The sequence below is a fragment of the Ambystoma mexicanum genome, chromosome 9, assembly GCF_040938575.1.
Source record: "Ambystoma mexicanum isolate Mex_15411 chromosome 9, UKY_AmexF1_1, whole genome shotgun sequence".
Lineage (NCBI taxonomy): Eukaryota > Metazoa > Chordata > Amphibia > Caudata > Ambystomatidae > Ambystoma > Ambystoma mexicanum.
In genome coordinates, this window is record NC_090931.1 from 780,002,731 (window position 1) to 780,027,109 (window position 24,379).

At 46.5% G+C, this 24,379-nt stretch overlaps 1 protein-coding gene across 2 annotated transcripts in view; it reads right to left on the minus strand.

Moving 5' to 3' along the window:
* Window positions 1-24,379, minus strand: part of DNAH7 (dynein axonemal heavy chain 7) — a 1,167,586-nt gene that overhangs the window by 227,930 nt on the left and 915,277 nt on the right. For both annotated transcript variants that reach the window (XM_069615701.1, XM_069615700.1), the window contains 5 exons: window positions 24,128-24,220; window positions 20,269-20,445; window positions 16,125-16,286; window positions 14,941-15,141; window positions 7,606-7,767 (listed from right to left, as the gene is read on the minus strand). In XM_069615701.1, the coding sequence (XP_069471802.1) occupies window positions 7,606-7,767; window positions 14,941-15,141; window positions 16,125-16,286; window positions 20,269-20,445; window positions 24,128-24,220 (795 nt within the window). The remainder of the gene's footprint in view (window positions 1-7,605; window positions 7,768-14,940; window positions 15,142-16,124; window positions 16,287-20,268; window positions 20,446-24,127; window positions 24,221-24,379) is intronic.

Genomic DNA, 24,379 nt, shown 5'->3' on the forward strand with positions numbered 1-24,379 from the left:
TGGGGGTCAGATTCTTCCTATAAAGTCCCAAGAACGTAGTCCCTTGTCCTCTTCTTTGTTCATAGTTTGCCGGATATATACATTTGTATCTAATTGGTCATTGGGCGTGCTTAGGTAACTTTGTTGGAGGCTTCCTCCAGTTCCTTTCAGCCCCAGCCTCCTGCCCAGGAGTGCTTGTTTACCTTTTACTCGCAGCCAGGCCTGAGCCGAAAATGCAAAATGCTGGTGTGGGGCAGTTTTTTCGTCACAGTGGGCCACATTTTTGGCCTTTGTGGGCTAGTTTGATAAGTTACTTCACTATATGGCTAGTAGTTGTGACCAGTGTTGCTGAATACATATCTTTAAAATGCACAATTTGCACTACATTTTATCAAATAAATCCCCCTTAGCTACTATTCAAACAGTCTTTCACAAAAGGAATGAATTTCCATTTGCAACTGTGGGCCAGGTTTTCATTGCTGCCCGAGACAATTTCATGCCCCAGTGCGATCCTGGCACCAGCACGAGCGTTCACAAAGGTGGGGGCTTATGCTGCGCACGTCTCTGCTCATCAGCTATGAGGCAGGTACGCGTTGGCAGCTCCTGTCAGAGAGTCCCCAGTGCATTGGACTCGCTTTCAAGTCGGAGTGAGCTCTGAATAGTGTCTGGGCCGTGCGGCAGCATACATGCCAACCTTCCCGATTTAGGCGGGAGACTCCCGATTTTTTGCTATTGCTATTTTTCATGGTCTCCCGCCTAAAATAACTGTAGCCCCAATGCATTCCTATGGGGAAATATGCATCTCCCGATTTCCTTGTGGAAATCTCCCTCTCGGGTGCATCTGAATGTTGGCATGTATGCGGCAGTGTTTCCTTTGGTCGCACATGGGAGTCAATTGGCTGCATTGACGGAGCGTGGCTCCTGTGGATGCAGTGTTGTGAAGGCACGCGTGGAGCCTGTGAGGTCCGTTGAGTACAGTGTGCTTGGGAAAGCAGGTACAAGCGGCGCGGGCCGTTATAGAGAGTCTGTGTGCTCCCCAAACTCTCGGACCAGTCACGTTTTCCTCCTGTCCTCTGAAGCACGGTTTTGGCCTGCTGAGGCAGGGGAAACCTCTGCTCGAGGATTCCTGTGACAATATTAAGTTTGGGTAGTTGTTTGTTAGAAGTAGTATGGCAGGTGCTGGGGACCTTGGGGCTGCTAACATCGTGTTGGTGGAGGATGGTAGCTCCCCAGAAGGAGTCCCTACTAGGCAGGTTGAGGCGGGTCCTGGCGCTCGGGAAGCGAGTAAGGAGGTATGTAGAGTAGTACAGGAGTCAGTGGAGGGGGCATTGTGGGACCTTAACTCCACACTTGCTTCGGCCTTTGACCGCCTTATTGTTGGCATTACTGAATTACTGATTACTGACACCAGGGGGCGGCTGTCCCAGAGGGTACTTTGGGGCCTAAGGTCTCTACTAAGGGAATGTGTGCAGCCAAGACTAAACATTTGGTGAAAGAGGCCAGTGCAGTGGGGCCCAGGGAGGAAGGATATGGGTTCCAGGTCCCCGAAAAGGCACAGGAGACACAGGGATTCCCCTTTTTCCTCTCCCTCCACATCCTCAGAGGAGTCTAGTGCCAAAAGAAGAGGTTTAAAAAGATAGAGGTTAAAAAGGAGCAGGGATTGCTGAAGGACTTTATTGGAGAGCCCTTTTTTGACCCCAAAAATATTCAACACCCGCGCTTGGCAGATTGGAAACCTTCTTAATCAGTGGGGCCGTTTCTGAGGCATTGGGTCAGGAAGCCTATAGAGAAAGAGTTGCCTAACAAGTTAAAGGCTGAATGCCCACGGCCCTGCCTACCTAATAAGGTGGCTGCCACCCCAGAGATTGATCCATCCATGGTGGTTTTTCTGTCCAAGAAAGTTAAAGATCCCTGGAAAGGCATAGATAAGGCTGTTTGTGCGTGCCAAGATAAGCTACTAGATGTGCTGGGGCCCTTCACGCAGATCTTCGACATGCTAGAGGAAAGTGTAGCACTACAATATCCGGGAGATGTGCCAGTTTTCTGGGGCTCGGTTCAAAGGTGTATATGCTTTTTGGGGAATGCTAACACAGCCTTATATATAGAGCGCAAGAAAGGCCTGCTTATGCCTTTAGATCCAAAACTGTCCATTATGGCTCCAGCTGAGGCAGGCCCGAAGACACAGGGGTTGTTGTTTGGTGATACGTTTGTAAAGGAGCTCTCCACACATTCACAGCCTTAGACAAGGCCCAAACAAACATCAAGAAGGCATTGGGACTCATTACGAGCATGGAGGTAGCCATGCCGCTTTTAGTGGCATGGCTACCCCCATAACGGGTACCGGGTCCGGGTCCCAGTAATGGGGAATTACTAGACCATTCCGACTTTGGAGGGCCCAGTAATTCACGGACCCGGTACATCCCCATTCCCATTTGAGCCCCCATAGGGCTCAATGGGAATGGGGAGGATGCTAACAACGGGCCTGTTAATGACGAGCCTGTTGTTAGCATCCTGGTCTGCTAGCGGGTCCCGCTAAGGACGCCTGGTTTTACCAGAGATACTTAGTGGGACCCTGCGAGCATACCTCGTAATGAGGCGGTAGAGGGATAACGGGGCTGGCAGCTCTACCGGCGCCGTTATTCCTCTACCGCCTTCCTCGTAATGAGGCCCATTGTCTCTTAGTGTTCTTGCCAGCGCTGGGAGAGTCGGAGCACGCTCTTCCGGCCACCCCTTTCAGGGCTCTGTGCTGCCACTGCAGTATGCTTCCAGGGGTATGCGTGCAGGAACAATTGCTGTCAGGGGCAGCACGGATGTTTTTTTCCCGTTGCGAGGTGCTCAATGGAGGGGTTGTGCGGTCAAAGTGGCAGGTAGGGGCAGGTTGTGGCAGATCTGCAGCGGGTGGCCAGTTTGTCTTAAGTGGTTCTTCTCAGGGAGGACTAGGGTGTGTGGTTAACTCTTTTTCTACTCAACTGAGTAGCTCTAACCTCACATGCATGGGTTCTGCAGACAATGTCTGGGTTTCTGATAGAATTGTACTCCCCTCCCTTTCAGAAGACTATTCCTTGCCAACTAATTTTCAGTTGGGAGAAGCAGGCTCTAGTTGACAAAGAGGTTCAGGACCTCATTTCCAAGGAGGCTGTGATTCCCGCTTCCTGCGGTCACTCGCCCTTCCTCAATTCAATTTTTCTGGTGCCCAAGCCAGATGCAGGGTTCCATCCGGTAATAAATCTCAAGGCCCACAAGGTGTTTGTGGTATATCAGCACTTCACAATGGAGGAGATGCATCTCCTCTGAGACTCTCTCCTTCCGGGGGAATGGATCGGCAAGAACGATCTCAAAGACGCTTATTTGGTAGTTCCGGTTTATCCCCCTCATCAGGAGTTTGCCTCTCTCCCGTTCGGCCTGGCCTCGGCGTTTGCGCCCCAATCACAGTGTTTTTGCAGGTAAAAGGGTGTCAGGATAATAGTTTTTTTGGACGACATGCTTCTGTTAGCCCAACAGCGGGAACTGCTGCAAGTCCCTCTCAGGCTGGCGACATCTCTGCAACATAGCCTGGGGGTTGCCATCAACCTGGACAAGTCGGTCCTCGTGCTTTCGCAATACATCCAATTTCTGGGCTTTGGTATCATTTCTCAGTTGTGCCAGCGTCTTCTTCCCCCAAGGAGAATTCAGGACATTCACAGCTATATCAAGTCTGTGCTGAGAAAAGGGTCTCTTTCCCTGCAGTTCTAGCAAGGATAATAGGGATGTTGTCACCTCTATTCAGGCCATTTTCTCAGGTTCCCCACATTACCGCGTGCTTCAAAGATTGAAGGTCACTCATTTAAGGAAAGTGGTTCCATACTCGCACATTGCCAGTCTTTTTCAGGAAGCCTCCCAAGAGCTTCAGTCGTGGCTTCAGCACATCGAAGCCTTAACGGGAAGGCCATTTTTGGTCTGTCTCCCGATGTGGTGTTGGAGTCAGACAGCGGTCTACCAGGATGGTGGGGCATGGTGTCGGGAAATATCCACGGGCAGAAAGTGTTCTGTTCAGAAGAAGTCCCTACACATCAACTGTCCTGAGCTTCTGGCTGGGTCCTTTGCAGTGAAGATTCTGGCCAAGGACAAAGTGAACTGTTGCATCCTCCAGAGGATGGACAATGTCTCAGCAGTACGTTAAATCAACAAGCTGGGAGGGGTGTGATCCAAAGGATTGGCGGATCTGGACCGGGAATTTTGGCATTTCTGTCTCAACAGAGGGATAATGCTGCACGCAGAATACCTCCCGGGTCTAGTGCACACAGTAGCGGATTGGAATTACAGGTTTCTCCGAGATGGAAGTGACTGGAAACTGAACATAGATGATTTCCAGCTCCTGGTGTGTGTCTGGGGTCCATTTTGCACTGCCCCCTTTGCCCCTTGCCTCAATTTTTTACAGGCACCTCAGTTCCTCAGTTGGCTTCTGTATCAGGATGCCAAGGCGATGGGTGCGTTTCTACAGGACTGGAGGAGTCTCAGGAGGTATGCATTCCCCCCTTCTCACCCATTCCTTGGGTTCTCCTGCATGTTCGCAGACAGCAGGTGTCTCTGGTGTTGCCTACTCCATTCTCGCTGTCTCAGGCTCTATTGGAGCTGGCGGTAGACATTCCCCGCCTGCTACCGTCCTTTCCCCTTCTTCTCACACATCCTGGGGCAGATCCGCAGAACCTTGTGTTTCAGGGTGAGCTGCCTCTCATCGCTTGGAAGATTTCTGCGATTCCTCAACATTTCTTGGGCGTTCGGGAGATGCTTTCCAGGTTCTCAGGGGCTAGATCCATGCAAAGTTCCTACTCTTCTGTGTGGGAGCGCTTTGTGGGCTGGTGCATGGACAGGAGTGTCGATCCCGTTTTTTCCCCTAAAGTAGATGTGGTCAATTTTCTGGTGACATTGTTCAAAGAAGTGAAAGCATATAGGATGATTAATAATTTCAGGTCTGCAATCTCGACAGGTCATGTGCTGGTTAAAGGGGAACCGGTGGACAAACATTTCCTGGTTAAGAAGGAGTTGTTGTCCATTAGGATTAAGGTTGCACCTAAGGCTACATATTGTACCTTTTGGGATTTTCATCTGGTTTTTCGTCTGTTTCAGTCCTGGCCTGGTAATGAGGCTTTGTCACGTCGTCAACAGCTGTCTGACAAACTAGCTATGTTGCTATGTCTTATTTCTATCAAGAGGGTTTCTGATGTCAGGGACTTAGATGTTGACAATAAGGTGAATTCTGCTGAAGGCGCAACCTTCTTTGTCACGCGTCGCACAAAATACTTTTACCACCTCGGTTTCTTATCCTTTGTTTCAGGAGGATCAGAAATTGTGTGTGGTTAACTGTGTGCAATGTTATGAACTTATGACTTCTGATTATCGGCCTCCCTCTACCCCTCAGCTGCTTATTTTCATCAGGAGGCCCTTTGGGACTGTTTCCTCTGCCACATTGGCGCGCTGGGTGTGCGTTGGATAATGAAAGAAGCAGAGGTGGATGTCTATGGGCCTCATTACGAGTCCGGCGTTAACCGAGGCGGTAAAACCGCCTGGTTAACGCCGGACTCGTATTACCATTCCGCCTCTGTGATTCCCGAAATTACCGGGGCATTTCAACCCCGGTTTTCCGGGAATCACGGAGGCAGAATGGTGTAAATCCCCATTCCCATCGATTCCTATGGGACTCAATGGAAATGGGGATCATGGAAACACCGGCAGCATCTCGTAATGCTGCCGGTGTTTCCTCATCCGCCTGCATGCGGGAGGTGATAAACTCGCCAGGTCAGACCTGGCGGGAACATCACCTCCCGCCTGCAGGGGTCGGACTCATGCGGTCCGGAAACAACGGTGGCGGCGGGTTTACCGCCACCGTTATTTCCAGACCGCCTGGGTCGTAATGAGACCCTATATCTTTGGAGTCCATTCTTCTAGGGGCGCCATGGCCTCCAAGTCAGTTCTCCTTCGTGGTAGTTTGCAAGATATCATCAAAGCAGCTGATTGGGCCAGGGAGTCAACTTTTAAGATTGTTTATCACAAGAAGGTCCAACATGTTGCTAATGTGGTTTTGCAAGAGCTTTGAACTTGCATAATATGAAGCCTCTGTTCTCAACATAGAATGGCTAACCTCCTGCACTAACGTGAGCGAGGGTTTAGATTCTATTAAGAGACACAGAGGCGAGTATTATCCCTCTTGCCCTCCCTCATCTTTTGTTTGCCTTGTTGCAGTTCCCTTCTGAGTCTGGAATTCATGCAGGAGTTTCGCACTATATCCCGAAGGAAATCCATAGGAGCTGAACATTACTAACTGGGTGGGTCTCAGCTCTCGCTTGGACTGTTTTGCTGTTCTTGACTTGGCCTCGAAGCTACAGAAGAGGACAAGGGACTATGTTCTTGGGACTTAAGGGGAAGGCTCTAACCCCATTGGTGGAGAGGGGCATTGCTGCCATCTTGGAATGGGGTCCTAGCCAGATGGTTAAAGTTGCCAAAATTGTTAATTTTGTTTCATGTTTTAAAAGAGTTAAATGTTTAAACCATGATGTTTTCTTTGTTGCTGTTTATCGAGAGTAAAGAAAACCAAGCATAATACTTGTCTCTGTGTCTCTTAATAGAAAATTGTTAATTTTGTTTCATGTTTTAAAAGAGTTAAATGTTTAAACCATGATGTTTTCTTTGTTGCTGTTTATCGAGAGTAAAGAAAACCAAGCATAATACTTGTCTCTGTGTCTCTTAATAGAATCTAACCCCCTGCTCATGTTAGTGCGGGGGGGTTAGCCATTATGGAAGTGACATCACTAGACCATTTGTTTATGGATGGTGTTTTCTTCTTTAGGATTAACTAAGCATAAATGCAAATTCCAAATGTGCAAAAAAGTGGGATTGCCCTTTCTTGCCAATACATACAATATTTTTTTTAATGCATTTTTGTGTTGTTTAGCTCTACTGTCGCCACATTGCACAAGGTGGTAAATTGTGCATTCCAAAAAATGCACACAGACTGCTGTCCAACAGAGCCTAACATATCACAGGCCCAGGGAAATGCTTTCGTGTCTACCTCAGTAATAATAATAACTTGTTTTCATATAGTGCTTCAAACTCGCAGGTATCGGAGTACTGCAATAACAGTTGTCATTATTATACCACTGTGTGGTACTCAATGTATCGATCTCGGAAGGACGAAAGGCTGAGTTGGCCCTGCTGGAATTCGAACCAGATCCTTCTCACCTTTCGCAGGGGTGTCCAACTCCAGGCCTCGAGGTCCACCAACCTGGCAGGTTTTCAGGATATCCCTCATTAATATTCACAGGAAACAATGTGCATACATTGATAGTCATTGCATGCATATTTATCTCATGAATATTGATGAGGGATCCTGACAATCTGGACCGGAAACATGTTTCCGGCCCTCGATGTCTGGATTAGGCCAACCTTTATACATGTGGCTTTGCGTTCGATTGGTGAGGACTAGGGTGTCGGGGGAGTAGAGAACCGGCAGCAACAAGCATTTTGGCAACACTCAGTATACCTGAAAAGCCTTCAGCTAAAGCAATCATTCGCTGTAAGCAGGCATCGCCTAAATGAACATTCTTATCCTGTAAAGAACAAGCTGCATAGCATCTTTGCAATGGCACTTACCTCATACTGGTTGAGAAACATGTGCAGCTGCTGGACACTGATTCTCAGATCCGTCTCGTTGAACTCATATGCAATGTTCCAACCCAGGGGCCCAAACTTCCGCCTCTCTTGAACCAGTGCATGGAAGAAGCAGAGGCCATATAGCAATTTCTTGAATTCAGGCTTTTAACAAAATAAAAATAGGAATATGAATTCAAAGAAATGTAATACAACTGTGAATGATGACACTTTCTGCAGCTTTCTGTGTTTTAGGAATGCACTATTATTGGTAACTTAGCAGAAAGGTAAAATACATTTCACTTTTGATGAGGTCCCCTGCCTTGTTTGGGGGCCAACAAGGTGGTGACTCAGTGGGCTAGGTGCTACCCCAAGCCACTGAATGCTACATTGAGTGGGGTTGCATGGGGAGAATTCCTGGGTAACCCCACCTTGGCCCCAGTTTCATGGCACGACACAATCACAGTGCATTTTCTCTCACCCCTGGTAGCAAGTGCTTTGTTACAGTGGGAGTGGAGAGGTGGCATCAGTGAAGAGCAGGAGTTGTTGTTCAGAGCTAAGAGGGTTGAGGAGGACTTGGTGACAACAGAGGGCGAGAGGGTGCAGAATGAGGTGATGAAAAGGAGGAGGTGTTAACATAAGAGGTTGAATAGAAGGAGCTGGTAGGAATTAAGTGAACAGAGGTGTTGACATCAGAAGTCCAGAGGTGACAGGAGATGATAACTATATGGTGGTAACAACAGAGAGAGAAAAAGAAAAGGTGAGGATTAAGGGAATGGGGACGTGATCACATCAGAGCAACAACAGTGGAAAGAGGAGAAGATAACGCCAGGACAGGGGAATTAAAGCAAATGGGAGGTGGTAGGACGAGGGGTGCAGGAGAAAGTGGTGAGGCCCGAGGAGAAGGCGATGTCACATCAGAGACTGGTAGTAACACAGAGAAAGTACCATCAGGGGAGAGACAGATCTAAAAAAGGCTGAAGAGGGAACATCCCACGGAGAAGGTTGCAGGGGTTCTAAGGATGTTACAGAGGAGCCGAGGGAATACCATCCGAGAGAAAGCAAAGATGAAACAGGAACAAAAGGTGGAGCTACACATGCCACAACTAATTAACAAGAACAGGGAGGTTCTGATGGGACTAGTTGGTCCTCTGAAGGACAAGAAAATGGGAGGATGTACAAGCTAGTGTCAAGGGGATTACTGTGGATTTAGAGAGGTAGGAAAACAAACTATAGGAATGAATAGACAGACCACAGACGCCACTCTCCAGCTATTCCGTGTTGCCCAAGTCCACTGATCCGCTTGCTCACAAGACTATCATCGAGTGAGCCATGGGGTACAGGAATCCAGAAAGCCTGAACGTAGTTCAAAACGAAAATAAGGGTCTGGGTCCTCCCAGAGCCCACATAACCAGAAGGAGTGAGGCAACCCCTCTTTATCTGAATGAACTGGGAACCTTGCTTCTGAGGCCAATGCAACCAAATTGGCGGAAGAGGCAGGGGGCAAAGGGGTGATTTCTGAGGACAAGGAACCCGAACCACACTGAAGAGAAAAGCATCCTGAACCTTTTGTTTTGTTTTAAGAAGATCCTGTTTAATTTGGAATTTCCCAATGTTGTAACTATCCTTGAATAAAGTCAGTAAAACGTGTATATGGTCTTGGCATTCTTCTTGACCCCAAATGAAACCCTGTGACACACTGTTCTGAGAATTAACTGTACAATGTAAGTTATTGTTATAGTTTCACTTCCATTCCCCCTTATATTTTTGGATTACCAAAAATAAGAGATTTGCTTATTGCCAAAGGTTTTCTTAATTTGAAATAGAACACTGTGCCTGCCCTGTGTTCCAGTCACAAATTGGCTTTTGGAGGTTGGTGGCAAGAAGATGCCCAGATATATCGAAACACATCCAGATCCAAAAAGAGATGCATTCAAATAATTTAAATTAGAATGAAATATGCTAAAATGTCCAGCAGGAACGCCCCCTGTAGGATGTTTCCTGACACCTGGACTGACCATGCCCAGGCCAGGTGTGGGGGAAAGACTCATGCAGGCAGCTTTGACACCGTAGTGGACTCTGTGCTTATATACTCATTAACAGCTTGAGATTTGCCAGACAGCTTTATTCCCCCCACCATTTATTTATCTATAAGTATGGGACTGATGCTAGTTTCCCATTTCTATGTTCCCATTAAGGGAGGAAGGTCTTCAGCATAAGCACTGTGCAGGCTTGGCATTCCGGCAACATGCAGGCCCTTTATGCAAATCAGTGGGCCTTTGTGGTCTACAGAAACTGTGCCCATCACACGCTACAGGGGGGCCTCCAGCCCATGATTTATGCAATCAAATTTGAACCAGATGATGCCCATCCAGGTTTCAGGGGCAGAAGGAAAAGGACTTGAGCTAAAGACCTTGAACTAAATTCCATAGGGAACCCAATAAGGAACCATGGGCTCAGATTGCTTGACTACAGGTCAACATATTAAGCTATGGAAGTGCTTTAATGCATACCAGGTTTTATTAAGCACTTTGCATACAGCCTGACTCAGTATAGATATTCCTGTTGAATGCTATGGGAGTCTACAGAAACTGTACACCTACCCTCTAGATGCATATATCACTGCTTTGTATGTGTTAAACTGCATCTCTTATGTCCAGTTATGAATAGCTCGTACACCATGACAAGCAGCAATAGATGCTGCCAACGTGATCGTTCCAGAACCTTGCCCCACTGAGCGCATAGAAACGGGCAAGACAGAATGAATGAGTCCTTCATCAGTTTCTAAAGGGTAGATGGGTTTCTAGGGCAGTGATATAAGAGGAGGACTCAGAATTCCAAAGCAATGGACCCTAAACAAAGATAATGATGCCTCGTCCGCTAGGTTAGGATGACGGGAGATGGTCAACGAGAGGCTGCTGGATGGTGATATTGATACATCGGGAATCATGAGGTATACAGACCCTTGAATGGTTTATGATCTATGGTGAGAATCTTAAAGTCCACTCTCTGTTTAACATGGAGCGAATGTTAGCATGGAGAGGGGCTGGTGCGTGATCTACGAGGGGCCTTGCAAGTGAGTTCCGAAGAAGGTTCATGGCACCATGCAACGGCATGCAAAGCCCAACACACAGTGAGTTACTGTCCTCTAGAGTTACCAGGACCCTAATAATATTGCCACTTGTCACCAATGACTTCCTGCAGGTTCCACTGCACAAGTCCACAATGGTGCCGCAGGACCATTTGGCAAAGTTTGCAACGGTCTTACTTATTTTAGATCGCCGATGTACTCGCATAATAATGGTTATGCTTCTTTTGGGTTTGAGCAAGTCGGCATAGGGATATACTTGAAAATAAAGTTCATGCCACAAAGTGAAAATTGAAATTTATGTCATCCACTTAATGTCCTTAATGGAAGCATGAGAAGTATTTTGAGTAATCAAAATCCCAATCATAAAATCTGCGGGTGGCTTCAGAGCTGCTAATGGTGTAGAGTCGTAGTTAATTTAAACTAGCCACTCAACCAAGCCTTACAACACTTTTGGTAATTTATTTATGTACATGAGGGAAATAAAACTGTGTTCATGTGCAAAAAAGTATTGAGAAATATTCCGTACAGTTCTATTAATTTTCTGTGACAAAGATTTAATCAGCAAGTCATCTGCACTGAAAAAGGACTTTACTTTCTTTAGTCAATCAATGTATTCAAAGGCGATATGTTAGATGGAATAATAATATGCGAATGACTTTGCTGCCTGCATACACACGTGGTGGACTGTCCCAAACCCTATCATCAGGTCCCTTCTCACACAAAATATACACCACCAAACACTTGCACCTGCTGTTTAAGGGAGCGTTCAGTGCAGTGCACTGAAAGGACAAGTTTCAACTTCTTCCTACACTTTTATTTTAAAACGAAACCATACCGGAACGGTTTCTTTTCAAAATAAAAGCAAAGGAGCTGTAAAAGGTAATTTTAAAAAGTAGAGGAGCACCGCTCCCGCTCACTTCGACCACTGTCTCCGGTGCGGCATACTGCCAGCCCTCTGTCACTCTGACAGCTGAGAGCGAGGCAACATGGGGTGCACGCAGAAACGAATTGCGCTTGCAAGCCAGCAGCACACTTGCCCCCTGCATGTGGCAAGATCCCCACGCGGAATCCTGTGCCATGTAAATCCGTCCACAGTCAGAGTGTGGGCGGCAGCAGCGGCTGCGCCACAGAGCAAAGGGCCTCCCAGCTCAGCTGCTTGCATCGGTGGCAGATCTGGGCCTGGGCTCCACGGCCATTGGCCAGTCACAGGGGAAAGGGCAGTGATGCCATTGCTCCAATAAATATACTTCAGGCCTTGATCTGATCAAACTAGAACTGTTAAGCATTTCCATTTTTTATAGAAAACATTTCGACAGCTGAACAGAGGTGGACAAGTAAAACATAAATTCTTACTCATGAGCCTTTCGAAGCCCATTAAAGCAAATGAGCTGACTAAGCCCAGGTAGGTGAGGTATTGATGATGTCAGGAGCGTGCCCATGGCTTGCACATCCACCTAGAACTGTGGTGGGCCACTCGCCTGGGTGCGGCCAGAGCAAGTTTAGCAGAGCGTGAGTTCCCCAGGCGAATTAACACTGCAGGCACCGAGTGCCCCTAGATTGAGATTAGATGAACAATAGGGTAGGTGGGAATGCCCCCTCCCCCGTGCCAAGCCTCGGGCCTTGCAGGTAAGGAAAGGGGTGGGGTGGGGTGGGCCTTCATCTTCCAGGCTACATACAAGCTGTAGACCCTAGGCGGGAGGCACATTACCCTTTCCTTAAGCAAACATGTGCATCCATTTAACTGCAAATAGGTGGAAAACTTTATAGAGGGACATGGAAATGGGGGACAGAGGCATGATGGGTAGAGGGCAGGAGAGAAATACAGATGCACACAGTGTAAATAGGTGAAGTGAAAAGGATCTGGCCAGTGAGGGGGGAAAAGGGGAAAAGAGAAAATGAAAAATAAAGGAGACAGCATGGAGGAGAAGGGGAGAAGGGAAGAGAAGGGTACAAAAAGAGACAGGAAAGGGGGATGACAGAAATCCCTTCCTGGTTTTTTAGGCCTCCGTGGCAGTGACCCTGAAGGCTGGTCATCTGCCAGAGTCAGTTGATGATGGGGAAGGATATTGATCCCGGGTGGCTCTCCCTTCTTAGCTTTTGCACGATTTGGTCCAATCAAATGGGGACTCCCTCATCCTCTTCTATGGCCTTGAAGGGGCACCCCCACATGAAACCAAGGGAGCATAGGTTACTTATTACAGGTCCCATGAGAGCCTTGGTCATATCCAAGTCCGCAGACCGCTCTACAGGATCCACCTTCAAACTCGTCACAGGCTCCAAACCACAGGGGCATGGGGGGATGCCAAGAGATAGCAATGAAAATAGTCTGGTGCCCACCAGTCTACACTCGCCAGCTCAGCAATCACCTACATACTGTCTCCCTACAGTGGCAGCTCTTACTCTCCATACACACACATATGAAATCCAAGATGGCCCTAAGGGTTGATATAGGCTGCCTCCCTCTGACCCAACATGACCCCAGAGGCATAGTCCAATGACAGCCCAGCCCCCACGGCACAGGTGCATCCACTGAGGGGAAGAACGGCCTAGCGGTGGGGATTACTGCCCTATATAAGCCAGGCAGGGCAGTTCAGTTTGGTAGCGTTGGTTGCAGGGGCAGAAGGATGACTTTTGATGTAAGCTGAATAATGGAAGGAAGAAGACCAGCAGACCTCGGGGGTGCAGGCCAATGGGGGAGTTGTGGCTGCTGGAGGAAAGGGGGGGGGGAAGGAATCATGAGGCTCTGGAGAGAGTTTTGAGGAGGTAAGGTGGTGAAGGTTTGGAGGAAGGGGCAACATCAGAAATAGATGAAGGAGGGGGGTTGGAGGAGGTGGGTGTAGAAGAAGGAAGTAGTGCCAGTAAGGAGGAGGTGGTAACATTAAGAGGAGGCGGTGAGAGTTTGGAGGAGGCCACTGGGGTAGGAGGAGGTGGTAACAGCAGGGAGACCAGTGGAGGAGTAGAGAGGAGGACAGGGGAAAGAAATCCAGAACAGGAAAATGTGAATATTGGGAGAGGGCCTGGTTAGTCACGGTACATTGTGGGGACCCCTGGCTCCAAAGCCAACCCTTGCAGAAACTAACTAGGCGTATAGCTGCATTTGCTGAGACAATGGGAAGGTGTCTCACTGGAGGAGTTGGAGGTGCCAATCCCGGACATGAGTTGTTCCACACTCTTGCGTGAGATAGTTCTGGGTACGGGCCTCTGGAGAGCCCACATGCCGCCACTTAATCAGAAGCTGTTATCACCCAGGAAAGATAGGGTGGGAGATTTATCAACAAATTCTTCTTTTTGAAGCATTGGTTCTAATATGGAATATTTGGGTTGCATGATCCAGAAATAGAAATGGTGAACTGCACCTTTTGTGTTCAGTCATGTGTGCGTCCCTCCATGGCCTATGGTAAGAGGGGAAAATAAAGAGAAGACTCAAGAAAGGTTGGGGGTATAGACAATCTGTTACAAGGAAAGCAAAGAAATAAGATGCAGGAGATAGGATGAGAGACAGGAAAGGGGAGAGGGACAGTCAGAGTTAGAGAGAGAAAAGAAAAAAGGTAGAGCGTAGCTGAGATGTCAACGGAATGGAAGACAGGGGGACAGAAAGGGAAAGTATGAAAGAGAATGACCAAAGTAGAGCAGCAGGTTGAATGTGAGACAATGGCGCAAGTGGTGCAAGCATAAAGCAGAAACAGGGGGGGGCTGGGCAGTGATAATCGAAGAATTTGGAAACTGGACGAGAGGGAGAGAGTCAGAGACAGAGAAAGGGAGAGAGAGAGGGAAAAAGAGAGAGAGAGAGAGACGAAAAGAAAAGGCGAAAGATAGGGCACATAAAAGAGACAGCCAAAATGGGATGATGGCCTTCTCCCCCAGCCTTCTCGTGCTAAGATCCTTAACCCCCCTTTGTGCTAGGGAAAAATCTCGGATTTGTTACCATCAATCGTACTGAATAGCCCTCACTTTATTTGGGGACGTTAAGTCAGGCTTTCCGGGCACCTGGTGAAATTAACAGTTCCAATTGGGAACTTAACTGGTGCTACCAACTCATCTCCCATTAAACAGAAACCACATAAGAATACCTTTCAGTCACACATTCAACTAAAAATAAGTTAGATAGCAATAATGAAGGGTCTTCAACCATCTTCCAAAATATCTAACAGTTTGGTGGATCCCTCCCAGTAATGTATCCAAATTGACGGAGCATGCTGTTATCCTTTCGTTTAAAATTGATAAAAAAACATGAAATCGCTACTAACCAATTTTGTGCAGCTGGTGAAAAATTCAGGATCAGAAATAGGGTCCATGAGGTATGAGCGGATGATGTTGGCCCGCAGGCCTTTGGGGGCTTCATTTGTCATTTTGACCCCATTTTGTAGAACAGACACTGGGAAATTTGGCGATGGATAGCTGGTCAACCAGATGCGAAAATCAGGATGCGTGGTCTCCGGATTCAGCTCCTGCGGGACAAGACACCACAAATAATACATATAAACTCATATACCAAGTGGGTTGAAAAAGCTCAGTGACTGGATATTTTTTGTTCTAGTATTGATGAAACTGGCTAGATAAATGAATCTGTTGCTCCTGGTGGACTGTATCTCCAAAGATGACAGGTCACGGGGCTCAATAATACCGGGCAGATGCACGATACCCGCTTGAAGGAGGTGTAGTGCCTGGTGCAAGTAAGCCCAAATGCCACCCAGCCCACTAATATCCGGTACATATTTAGCCAAAGAGGTAAATTGTCTGAGCGAAAATAATTTACATTTCACTGCTGAAAAGAAAAAGACAAGATGATATATTGGGGGGAAAGTGTAGGAGCAGGAAGCAGTGTAGTTTCATTCGGGCACAGCCTGCTGCCCTATTCCCCCAGATAGAGATGCTTTTACATTAACAACAGCCAAAACCATTGAGCGGCTTGCCAGTGCTAATTGCCAATGCTGCCATATCCGTTTTCAGGTGGTTTTTGTTGCTACAAGGCTGTAATATGCAGTTCCCATATCCCTCCGGTACACATGCTACGCCTAAAGCATTAAACGAAACCTGTAACAGTCATGTCTCACTGAAAATGCATTTCTGATTGGATGATGGGTTGCAAAGTGCAAAGCCATCTTCTGGTTAAACAGACTGTGCATACACCACACAAGTAGAATGCTCCCTAGTTGCTAAAAGCTATGTTTATTCTACATGTAGGATTGAGCTTGGCAGCTACTGCAAATGCAAAAAACATACTTAGCAGGCAATTAGCTGGGCATAATTATAATCAATAAGCTTGCAATGTTCAAGGACCCTTCCTGTGACCTTCCTGGTTGCAAAGTTGTTACATTGCTTTATTTCCTCTAAAGTACTGCAATGCCACCTTCAGAAGAGTAGGATCTAGCTACACCGGGAAAGCTGATCGATAATGATGAAAAGGGCATTTGAACATGATGTGCTTTACCTCGCAAACTTTTTCCAGCATGGGCATCCATGATGTTGCCAGGTGGCAGTTCTGAAGAACCACCCAGCTGCCTTCCTTGATTGCCTTCTCCGTCATCCTCATGGCGATGGGCCCTTGACCTTGTCCAAGGGATAAAGAACTAAGCTTGGGTCCTCCGAACCCCTGCACAGAAAGAAAACAAATTGTTGCTATCCTATGCAAAGTCACAGACACAAAGCATACACTTTACAATCCATAAATGCATTGCAAATTGTAAATGTTACGCAGAGGATATGGACTGGGAGTTAAAGTGCTACAAAATTACAACTGTACTGTTAGTTACATGCCTAGTAACACTTTTACAAGCATTAACAAAGCCAAAAGAATTGGCTTTTATTGTATTCTAGGTGCAGCATCATATGCCCGGTGCAGCCTAATATGGCAAGTTTGTTTCTCACATCACACGGATATATATACATGTTGCCTCATTGGACAGACACTGCCCACGAATGACAAGCACAGGCCTCAAATGCCAAGGCCTGGCCACCTTATGCTAGTCACTGACTTGCACACCAAATCAGAGCTCTAGGGTATGATGCCAGCCAATCAGAAGCCGCCGAACGTGGGCATGCATGGACAGTACATGCCGACATTCGCTCTTGTCAGTCGACGCCTTGCCCGCTCCACTTCGATCTCCCTTAGGCCTGACCACTACTGTCTTTGCCCACACTCCCATGCTGCATTTCCCTGCATCACCCCTTCCCTCTGCTGCAAGCACCCCTTGCCTTCACTTCCCTGCCACGATTTGCCTCACAGCTACTTTGACTTCCTTCTGAAGCTGCCTCCACTCCGTGCTTGCTGTCTGCTGCCATAATGGTGATAGAAATAAAAGAGGAGCCCTGACTAGTGGCGGGTGCTAATAGCTTTAATCACTTCATTGGTGGGTGGGCTTGGCCATCAACGACCTCCCCACTACAACAAAGTGATAAATGCTACATTACAGCCATCATATACTGACGGTATGGTATCTTATACCCTAAGTTGATTTTCATTCTCACTCTTGCTCTCTCTCTCACATTCATTTTATCCAATAGTATGATATTGTGACCTATTTACTCCTGAGCTTTCCATCAAATTTCATAATGAACCTTTTTAACTCTGAGTTCCTCATCCATTCCTACATTGTGGCTTCTTACTCATGAACCTACCACATTCACTGTTAAATCATGATCACTAGGCCCTGATGCATGGAATTATTTGCGTGTAAAATGGGGATTTGCGTGCCATTCTGCCTGCAAATCCCTGGCTGAAAAAATTAAGTGAATGCTTGACAAACGCAATTTTCTTCCTTGTCAGGCATTGCCCCACAGGGCACAGCACACGAGTGAGCTATAGTGAGATTTGAAGTGGCTGTGAGCCTGCCAGCCAACATACCATATCAGTGCCTGGGGTCTCATATTTCAAGTGGCCTTTTCTCTGAACTAAAGGTTCTTTCCTCCCGCAACCCTCAACATGTATCGTAAGGTAATGGTGGAGGCTCCAGACTCCGCCCCACCTTCCCTCCCCTGCTGACAATTTCCAAATCCTTGTTGCACATATGGTACAATCTATCTATAAGAGATAGAGAGAGAGAGAGAGAGAGAGAGAGAGAGAGAGAGAGAGAGAGACAAACACACAGAAGGGTAATAGCATGGTGAAAAGGTAAAATGGGAGCTGTCTACAAGAGGGAAATAGTAAAAGTGCTGGGAAGACACTAGCTTTTTCTGCATTGTGGGGCTTGCTCCCCTCTCCCCCCTGACTATCTGACTCCCCTCTAAGACCTCCTTCTATGTTTAGGCATAAAGATCCCCCACTGATGGCGACCACACTCCTAGCTGTTAGCACATCAACAGTAATCAGGATGTGACTAAAACCTCCTCTGTAGCCCGATCACACTACCTAACATCTGCGGTTAGCCAGACCCAAAACACTTTAGTTTATCAGATCTTGGACGTGCCCTTTCAGAAAACACACTTCCAAGTGCCCCTACCAATTCCATAGAATCAGAACTGCACTCAGGTCTCGGGTAATTCCGGCCTGTGGCCATCAACACCAGAGGTTTCACATCTGCCTTTCCTGCTATGCCATTCACAAACCCACCCCTCCCTTTCCTTAGAGAGCCACACCAAGGTCAACATATCAGACGTGCACTATATAAGACCTATTTACATTACATTGCCGTTCCCAGCACTGACTCACTTTGGGATATAGTGCAACGCTTGTTTTTCGCTACCACTGTTAGGGAGCTGTGCTCACTCCTTCAGTGTCCCAAGCCAACATACGGAATGCTGGGACAAAACATGGACTGGGGAATGGGCACAAGGCTTACTGAACTCCCACAATCCTCTTCAAGGTATTGAAATGAGGGCATATATATGCTTTGTGCCCAAATGAGAACTCATTTTTCTAAGGCATATGTGTTAATAAAAATACCCACCGTAAGGGTACTGTTTGTTTATTTATTTGCTTCTATAGCGTCGTACGCCAAGGTGCTTTAAAATAATTACTGTAGTAGTACAATTGAAGAAATTATGACAATAATTAACGGGATACAACAGAAAAAGAACAAGAGACATACCAATGAGAAAGAAATTAAATGATGAACCAGTAAACAGCAAGTATGATGTCAAGCAACAAAAATGAACAGTTGCAGGAACAAAACAGGCCACGCACAAACCAGATGACATCATTGTCAGAAAGCCAATCTGAAAAATTGAATATACAAAATCCAGGAAACTGAGGAGCCTAGGCACAGTCCCAATCACAAACCCGGGAGCAGTTCCAGATGTTTAAGTGGCACCAATGAAATAATGAGTAAAGAACCACCAGAGAGTTAAAGGTTCAAAAAAGGTCCAATGAGCACACATAAATGTTCAAAGCATGAAGGATGCACCAAGCCCAACAGGTCCACAAGTTAAAGGCTAAGGCCACTGAAATGGCTATGGCCGCTTTCTTCTCTTCTATGCAGGACTGTCACTAGCAATCCATAATGCTGCAAAAATGCTCTGTAGCTGTTCACTAGGTCCTGAACTGCCAGGCAGATCTGTTCACACAGAGCCTCAACTTCATCTCATTTGCTGCCATCCATGCAGTGAGAGACACAGACAAGGCCACAGCTTCCTGCTGCAGAGGCACTGATAACAGTGAGCATGTCTAAGCATGGGCAGCAGCAAACACATTTTCTTCCTCTTCAACCTATATCAATCCTAAAAGCACTGAATCCTATTTTGAAATGCCCTGTTTACATGCTTATTGGCCTGGGAGGATAGCTCAGGGGCTATGCATTTGTCTTGGACAGGTATGAATATCAGTCCCGTGCTAAGACACTGGTCTCCAGAATTAATTGCGTTATAAAAGTTGAATGCATAAATTCACTGAGGAATGAAGATAGGCAAGCAGTGCTCACATGGATGCTGATCACACGCAACATTGCAAGCATCTTTTAAATGAGAGAAGTCATGCAGCAGCTGTGCCATGGGGCACAGAAATGAGTAGACGTGTGTGTACTGCCATTAGGTGCTACTGGGTGGTCTACCCTTTTTTTTATCCTCATCTACTTCTACATAGCCAAGAGATCTTTGATCTAATGATAGAGCATCAACCCTTTTTTCTCCGTTTGACCGAAACGTGGTTTTCGGAGTCATCCGATGCTGGCATAGTACAGATTCTGCCACCCTCATACTCTTTACTTCGAGCCTTTTCAATTACCATTAATAAGTCACAGGGACCTACGCGCCCTTCCTGGAAGCCATCAGATATTTTATGAAGGGGGACAGAAGTGACCATATGAATTACCAATCGATATTGACCTTTAAGATATGCTAGAACGGTGTATGTTATGCCGGGAACAGCTAGTTGCTCAGTATTTCTACAGAGGATGCTATCTAGTTAGTACTGACATTTGCCAATAGGTGAAAGCAATATCAGCAAGTTATGGATTATATTCATAGGATGAAATAACTGGCAACAGCATTTTATCATGAACAGTGAGCAAAGAAAACCAATATATTTATTTTCTGATACCTTAACAATCTATGACAATATTGCTAAACCACATTACAGCTTTACAAACGTGAATTGACAAAAAATGCTACCCTTCTAATGCACTGCATCCATTTAAACATACCTGGTCATCAGCAAATTTGAGGAGCGCTGCCATGGGGTCCGCACCAGGAGACAGCACAAAAATTAATGGAGCACAACAGTGACTATCACCAAATGCCTTTGATAAATCGAAGGGAGGCGGTTCAATGAACTGGCGACTCAGGTTTTCAGTTATAAATTCCTGAACCATTGGAATGATCTAGAAATGTAAGAAACAAAACATAGATTAAGATGGTTCAAATAGACAGTTGCTCACAAAAAGCAAATCTAAAAGAAGAATCTAACAATAGATGCATGTTTTATTTCACTTTGGAAGTGGAATTCGAAACAAATATCCGCAAGTCTGTAGGTTTATCACAATTTGAAACAGAGTTTTCATGCTCTGGCTTTGCCCAGAAATTCAGCAGTACTGGGTGGAGTTTATGTAATATATATTACAACTCCGAGTCCTAGGGTGGGAATGCAGCTAGATCCAAATTACTGCTCCTGGTAACATGAGCAGATGAAGTTAAGGACAACTCCTGTTTTGTTCTATTCGTATCCAGAAATGGGCAGAACCCCAGCACTATGCCCCCAGGTGGGTGAGCAGAATTTGTATCACCACACACTCCCCGTTCTCATCCACACATGCACACACACATGCAAACATTCAGTCCACACACCACTCCCACTGACCTCCTGTACACATCGAACTCATCACCATCTGCAAAACATACACACAACCTCATGCTCATTCTGCAATACTACATCAATAATACATCGGTGACCTCTTCACCACTCTTAAACTAAATGCACTTTTTACCACTGAAACACGTCTCGCCCCCACACAAATTCTGGGTGTGCCATCCCACCTAGAAACAGCATCCAGCACAAGGCTGTAGAGGGAAGACTGGTGCAGCACTCGCAATCATCTTCAAGACCTTGTGGACATGCACGTTCCAGGAGAACACTAACCCACATCCAAGGAAGTCCTCATCTGCCACTTCTGACTCCCCCATGCTCAGACAGCCACCTTTGACCGGATCTCCCAACCAGCCCAATCCAACAAGGCCTTTCTCAGTAAAAATACAGACCTCTTCACAACAGCATCAGTCACAATAATAACTAGCATCTTCCCCAGAGACATCAATCTGCCTTAACCAAGCCACCAGGTAAATCGGAGACAAGAACTGCTCGAAACCATGGATATCAAGCAACTCGCTATGAAATCAACTGACAAGGGCAACCAACTTAAATTGGAATTCATCAGCTCTCCAGCCATCAAACATCTCCCTCTACCTTTGCATTGGATAGATCACACAGCCATACCCTTCTTACTCCACCACACACCTCCACCAGAGAAGCCAACGCAAACCGACCAAGACACCCAACAAGGACTTCTCCATGGACACACTGGAAAGAAACCTCTTCACCTTAGGCTCCATTCCTTTAGAGAATGTCAACTCCCAGCTAAGCAAACTCAACCATACCTTAAGCGAGACCCCAAAAATCCATAAACCACTGAAACTACAACTCAACAAACCAACTGTTCACACCTTGGTTCATACAGGAACACATCAACTGCAAACTCACAGGTCCACAGATCCCTTTCTGACTTTTCTGTCTGCCAGGTCTGCTGCATCATTGGCTTGGCCCTGCCAAGGCAGTGACTGATATCAACAAACAGGCCAAGAATAAACATATAGGTTGAAGCAAACTCCTTTGGTTTGGGCCGGGGTCAAGGATTTGAACATAATACATGGATATAGTAAAGGTAACTCAAATAAAGGTAATCTTTCTGAGATTTACAACACGATGGGGTAGGAGCCGGAGGAGGTGGGAAAATGGCAGAATGTGGAAGTTGCTCCATGCCATCAACATGTTCATAGGGGATTTCTGGCCTCTCTGTGCGATTGAGATCTGTAGAGACAGCTGCCCACACATAGTGGACTGCTGAAAAGCCAGCAGGTCTGGCGTATGACCATCCAGAGGTTTACCGACAGAGGTTAAAATGGATCTGTGGTATGTGCAGCAACAGGGCGAGTGGTGAGAGGGCTCCCAACATTATCATGCTGCTGCAGTGAATTTTTGGCACCCAGGGGATGTGGGGGAAGACCTTGGATATGTGAGAGGTTAGTGGGGGCTTAAATGGGTAGCACGCATATAGTGACTCTCGGTGGCAAAGAGGGATGACTATTTTTTGCACTAGCAGGTCAGTGGATGCCCCCAAGTTCTGCTACATCCTGGCGGCCGCTCTCATTGTGTGTTATGGCGTTTTGTATCAATTGGGCGATGGTGGGTGAGTCACCTAAGCGAAACAGATACGAGTTTTGTAAACCCTATACCAAAGCACTGACGAGCTAATCACTGGAGGTGCCTATGAACCCCACCATTTCACCATTAGCAGCTGCTCATTTGGCTTTAACTTGTCCATTGGTGACACAAATCCACCTGAAACTTCTGTTGCCTGCTATGCTGCTCCCTCCCTTCATCTTGCTCCCGCTCACAGTATCTTCGCCGCACCACTCCACCTACTGCCATCCCATATCATTCCCTCCCATTTTCTAAACTACAATGCCCAGCAGCTCCTGCCTCCTTGTCACCCTTGCGGCTCCAGGGCCAACTATGGAAATGGAAAAGGGAAAAGGGAATCTGCAAGCTCCCTTTGCAACGTTCATGGTGCACATCTTGAATGTATTTATTTCTATGACAGGAAACTGCTTGTGCTCACGTCACTAGCAGTTTCGTCAGCCCAACAAAAGCCACTACTACTCCGAAGGTAATCATGAATTGTTATTGGCAATACTCCCTTCTGCAGATGATTACTGCTCTTAGTCTTTGTTAAAGGACCTTGCTTTGCTTGGGTCTATCTTTGGCTGCGGTCTAATACCACACAATACAGCCATACAACTTCAGAGTGGAACATTGGCTGAGAAAATGGCCCACTCTACCTTCATTATACATTTCAATGCTGGATTCTTGAACAGTGTGTCAGTTTGTGAGGCAAAGGTCATCAGTGTATTTATTGTATTGTTAATTTATATGGCGCCCCCAAATCTGAGGGATCTGGGCGCAGTAAAGTTTTAAGGTTACAGGCATTGTACACAGAACTAAACTTACATTTACACCTTTACAACATTTACAAGTTATTTACAGCAGTGTTTATGAGTACAAAGACAGATAGAGGGTCGTTATACAAGGAGTCATACATAGTGGTCGAGGGATCGCAGCCACGACTTTACATCATTCTTAAAGGTTTGAAAGTACGGTGTAGCTCTTAAGGAGTCAGGCAGTGAGTTCCATAGTTGGGCTGCCATGACTGGGAAACACAGCACTTTCATATGGAAGTGAGACCTGAGGCTATGCCTACTACCACAAACGATTGCACTCATCACAGAACTTATTTTTAGGTGTTAAGGGCCCCAACTCCATTACGGGTTTTGTGACTTGGCTTTTTGTGTCATTTAGTGCGAGCAAGATCTGCAGTAGCCTACTTGTGATCAGAGGCGTTGCTTGTGGGTGGAGGGGAGCTGAAGGGGCTATAGCCCCAGGTCTTTTGGTTGTAGCCCTGGATAGAAGCTGAGGGGCTACAACTAAAGGCAAGCTAGCCCTCAGTCCCGACATTAGCCTAGTCTGGATCTTTTCCAGACCTAGCAGCACCCCTGCTTGTGATGTGTTTCTTTTGTAATATTGAAAATCAACACATCCAGATCCTGTAACGCACTGCATATTTAATTGAGTAGTTCATGGGGATGAATATGCATGAAATTGTTTGTCCAAGCTCTTCCTGAGACAAGCCGTTTCATTATAGGAATGGTTGTGGTTTAACCACTATTGCTAACCAACATACACATATGCTACTTTAAACAACTGCTACAGTCAAGTGTCGAACACATACTTACTTTGTCAGGCCTCATGCAACGGATGACAAGCATCCTCTGGAAGTGACCCACTTTTTCTTGCCACTCTGCCGGGAAAGGCTCGTGATGGGGTTCCTGCAAGCACAAACACAGCAGGTTAGCTTTATTTAATTTGTCACTTATTTTCTGAACGTTACACTTCCGAGACTGGCCTGCTGAGCTCCGTCAGTCGCAAAGAATTCCTGATGTGAATATTTATTTCCGTGAGCGAACAAATGAAATGGGGGAACCCCG